The sequence below is a fragment of the Teleopsis dalmanni genome, chromosome 2, assembly GCF_002237135.1.
Source record: "Teleopsis dalmanni isolate 2A chromosome 2, ASM223713v2, whole genome shotgun sequence".
Taxonomy (NCBI): Eukaryota; Metazoa; Arthropoda; class Insecta; order Diptera; family Diopsidae; genus Teleopsis; species Teleopsis dalmanni.
The window spans coordinates 88874532-88879426 of NC_051847.1; the positions used below are offsets into that span (position 1 = coordinate 88874532).

Here is a 4895-nt window from a genome sequence, read left to right on the forward strand (position 1 = left end):
GAAGTGATTATATATGATTTACTTCGAAAAGTTAATTCATATATAACTACTTCAAAAAGTTAGTTCTAGTAACATAACACAACACACCCCATAAAAACGCATTGTACTTTTAAGAAATAAATATCTTGGAATTAATCAATTTTAAGTTAAGATAAGTGTCTACCATGAAAGTGTTTTGGTATATCAGGTCGAAACACTTTAGTAGAGATCTTCGTATCGGAGGTCTTGGCAGTATATGTGTATACGTGACAAGACTCTAAAATTTCTCAACATAGATTCATATCCGAACGCTACTCTCTTTTAATTTCATTCTACTTGATTTCAAAGAAAAATTAATTTATTCGTTGTTTTGATTGTTAGATTTTTGCTATAAAATTATAATTTTAACTTGATTATATGTAAGTCATTTCTGGTTTATACTGGATGCACATTCTAAACTGTAAACGTGATGTTCTTTTTTTACCCTTGTCTTATTGTTACCCGTATTTTTTGACATGATATTATTTACTATTGTGATAAAGCTAATCTCTGCTATTAATAAATCACATTGGATTGGAATTACTGATTCTTTACAAGTCGATGATTAAAATCTACATACATTTTAATCTTAAGTAGTGGTATTTAATGGATTAAAATCTCTGCTGAAGGCCATAGGTAACATACTAAAAAAAAGCTGCACTCATTCTACGTACCGTAACCTCTAAATGGTTTTCCAAGCTGCGTCTCTGACTCAGACTACAAGAAGTCTATTTTGAGTTTTATATTTTGTCACCTTCAATAAAAAAAATTTTTAGTTTACGTCTGTAAAATATTATTAATTTTTTTTTTATGTTCAACAAATTTTATTAAAATAAATAACGCATGCAATTGCATATCTTACCAACTTTAAAAATAATCTGCTTTAATTACCCTTACAAAAATGTACATAATAATTAAGATATTTTAGAAACTAAGTTATTAACTCATCAAATATTATTTTCCCAATACAAAATAAAATAACAAATGTACATATTTACATTAAAATTAGAACGAAAATTTTACAATTTACTCCTTACGTCCTCAATATTATCATCAATTGACCAAGAACTAAGCTCAGCAGGACAGTGACGGTTCAAAAATGGATTAAGATATTTACACACTTCTTCTGCATTATTCAAGTGTAAGTGATGTGTCCCATCAATTTCGTAATATTCAAAGTGTGGATTATTTTTGCGTAGTACCTTTAAGATTTCACTCGAATCTTCATTAAGATATGAAGAATTCAAGCCTTTTATCACAAAATATGGAATGTTTCTAATTCTTTTATTTAGTTTTAATGTAAGTTCATAGGTGGCCGTAAATAGTTCCATATACTTTATTCTATCGTCTGTCGAAAAATAATATTTATCTGGAGATATTTGTGATTTGGTAATGTTACGATATAAAAGGTATTTACAATTCTCAATATCAACGGAACGGCCAAATCCTTCATGAACTATATTTTCTAAAGTTTTGAAATCATATGATTTTGGTTCACTTCTATTTGTTATTTCAGTCATATCATTTCGGCGTCTTATTAGATTACGTTCAAAACGATTGATTTCAAAATCAGTTTTCCAGAAAGCTTGTTTTATTAAATCGATGTTTACTATTAAATCCACAATTGAAGGATATAATGCTGCATAGAGGTATACTACAACTGAACCCATTGAATGTCCCATAAGTGATACTTTTTTCCAATTATATTCTTTTATAATGTGCATAACTATAGTAACATAATCGATCACATGATATTGCATACCCTGAGGTAGGTGCGATGATTGTCCATGTCCAGGGAAGTCAATAGCGAGGATACCAATATGTTTCGGTAAATGTGGTAGTAATAGATCCCAAGTACCTAAGTTATCCATCCAACCATGCAGTGCCAATATTGGACGTCGATTTCTATTGCCATACCAACGACCAGAAATATATCCCCAAGGCACGGGAATTCGCACATCTTCATACTATTATAACTTAAATTATAATATTTATTGCTATTTTTTGTAAATAGAATACTACCTCAACTTTTGAAAAGTCCATTTGAATATCCGAATTGTTAAAAATCTCCACAAACGATTGTTGCTTCAAAACTTCAACAACATTTACCGACCTTTGCTGCTTTCTTCAATTGCTGATTTTTTGGGAACTAAACTTGTTGCCAGACAATCGAATTAAAAATATTTAAAATATATTTTGGTCTTGTTTGTTTTAATTATATTTATCGCATCGTGTAAATGTTCATAGTTTTTAAGTTTTGTGTGATAAGAAAGCAGTTGTAATCACGATTATAACATATTCGCCTTAACTTGCTAACGACCAAATATAATTTTTAAACATTTTTATAATTTAAATAATTTATGGAAGGCAGATATTTTACAGCCTTCCAGATATTTTTTCTTATTTATGTTTTTTTTTCATTTCACATCAGTAGTATTTTGCAGTTTATGTTAATAATGCGTAAATTCTTAGTTGTGCCAAAAACATTAAATATACTTGACAATGGTTAAAAAGAAGTCGAATGTCTTGAAATTTTTATACAGCGTTGCATTTCTATATATGACTCTCCAATTCTTATTCACAATATCAAGTGTGTCTCAAAGTTGAAGATGATTGACATGAGAAGTAAGTAATTGTAGAGAAGTGATTAGTAAATTATTTATTAATGAATTTTTAATTTCTGTATTATGAATACAGCACATACTTTATAAATAAATACAAAAACACAATCGTTATAATAAAAGCAAAAAGTTATAAGACAATTGCTAGAAAATAAAACAGTGTTAAATACTGATCCTTTGGCTTTAACTAATGATATTTGAAGTTTAAAAGTTATATAAATGAATTTATTGACGATCTCATATTACCTATCCAAAATTTCAAATATTTGATGAATGCCTTCATTGATAAAGCCTAGAAAAATGTATATTTCTTTTTATAAATTTAGATACAATATATTATGCTTACCAACCTTTTTTTTGAGTCATTCACTTTTTATATATTTATATAAAAGAACATTTTTTTATAAAATTTACAATATTTTTGTATGAACATCTATTTATCAACCACATATTTGTGTCAAATTTTTTTACTTGTCATATGTTTACTGATTTAGGCAGTGATGCCAAGTTATTGTTAAGCAAAAAGAAGTTGTTCTATTCGAGCGTTTATGTCAAAAGAATACACCTTATGAAAACTAAAATAAAATGTATAAATATATAATAGCTAAAGAAGAACGCACTCCTAGTATGCGCACAAAGTACGAGCTCATGCTTTATCGTATCTATCATGCTTTACGTACTGATCTTTTTATATTGATTTGTTTGATAATATATGTAATACTTAATATGCGGTAAAAAACAAAATGTCTCTTACTAAAGTCTCTAATTTGTATCAAAAAATAAAGTACTACTCTTTCCTACTTTATTACTATTATTTTTACCACGTTTTTTTATTTAAATTTTTTAATAAATAAATTCATTTTAATACCAAATTTAATTTGGCTTGATTTTTACATATATACGTAGACTTATTAATATATAATATTTGCCTAGTTTTTTACCGCACTTTGCTGCAACACAAAAACGTGCGAACGGAGCAGTAGTAGTAACCGTAAATCGAAGTAGTAACCGTAAAATCCACAAACATTTTTTAAGGATGTCCGTCCATACTTCCAAAAAATTAACATTAAGTCGCACTACAATTTCTCCAAAGGAACAATTGTGTGTGATCTCACGATATTAGTCTACTAGGGAAAGCTTCAAAAGTTTGGAGAATCAATCTATCACATACATGTTGTATTATTAAAGTTAGGAATGTTATATGAGATAACATGAGAAATCTCTATTTGCAGGTAAATTAAGTATTTATATTTAAAATATATATTTTAGTACACATTAATGAAATTACATTAAGATTTACGGATACGAAATAAGTAAAAAAAGTGTAGTAATACCATGTTCGCACTGTCTCATTTAGGCACTTGCTCATTTTTATAAATTAGGAAGCGTTCACATATAATAAGTTAATTTATACAGCTTTTAGATCTTTTATATATCAAAAAAGCTATAAAAGAACTTTCTTTTATTTACAAATAAAACACAAAGAAAAATAACGGTATTGTGTAAAATATTGTGTAATGCATTTACATTAATAAACAACAAGGTTAATCAACAAGGTGCATCAGAGGATTTGAAGTTTTCAGTTTTCCATAAAGTTTAGGTGCAATGGGTAAGTTTTCAATTTATTATTACTGAAACATATTAATTGTAAACAACATTAAAGATGAAAGCCACATTGAAATAAAACCAGAATCTCAGAATGGTGTTAACTACTACAACTACAAAGGGTGGTACTCGATCATTTTGTTTGCCCTCGTAGATAATAGGTAAGTAATTTATGCGTAAATAAACAATGGAATTTCAACAAATTTATAAATGAATATAAAAATTCAATAAATATATTTTATTGTTTATTTACAGATACCGTTTTTTTATATAAATGCTGGATATCCTGGAAAACTCATCACTAAAGAGACAGTTAGAAAATTATATTGCTTTAGAGGACAAAAGCAGGGTGATTAATGATGTCGGAATACCCGTCTTGATTCTCGATGATTCTGCGTTATACGATTCTGCTGTGTTCTTCACAACTTTTTAAATGAAAACAGTGATGTGCTGAAAAAAAGTTGGTTATGCGCTCTGAAAAAACAACAGCTAGTTTTAGAACGACAGCAACTACAATTTTCATTATTAAATGACGGCGATCTAAATGGAGAGGAAATAGGAAGATGTTTACTACATTTTTTAGTAAGTTTTATTAGAAATTAACTTAATTCTAATTATTAATTTTGTAGTTTTAAATAACTTAATCTAACT

General features: G+C 27.8%; 1 protein-coding gene and 1 long non-coding RNA gene across 3 annotated transcripts; one reads left to right on the plus strand and one right to left on the minus strand.

The window, feature by feature from the left end:
• Positions 1-972: 972 nt before the first annotated feature.
• Positions 973-2599, minus strand: LOC119685183 (probable serine hydrolase). 2 transcript variants are annotated; one of them, XM_038099408.1, is made up of 3 exons: positions 2041-2599; positions 1436-1985; positions 973-1366 (listed from the first exon to the last, which is right to left on the minus strand). In XM_038099408.1, the coding sequence occupies exons 1-3, from the start codon at positions 2059-2061 to the stop codon at positions 1038-1040; spliced, it is 900 nt and encodes a 299-aa protein (XP_037955336.1). In that variant the 5' UTR covers positions 2062-2599; the 3' UTR covers positions 973-1037. The 2 variants fall into 2 exon arrangements, with proteins under 2 accessions (XP_037955336.1, XP_037955335.1); XM_038099407.1 differs by having other exon boundaries at positions 973-1985; positions 2041-2597.
• A 1548-nt stretch (positions 2600-4147) lies between these two features.
• On the plus strand, positions 4148-4791 carry LOC119677623. The gene is made up of 3 exons (XR_005252279.1): positions 4148-4248; positions 4303-4405; positions 4500-4791. It is a non-coding gene; the product is annotated as an uncharacterized LOC119677623 (long non-coding RNA).
• Positions 4792-4895: the final 104 nt, after the last annotated feature.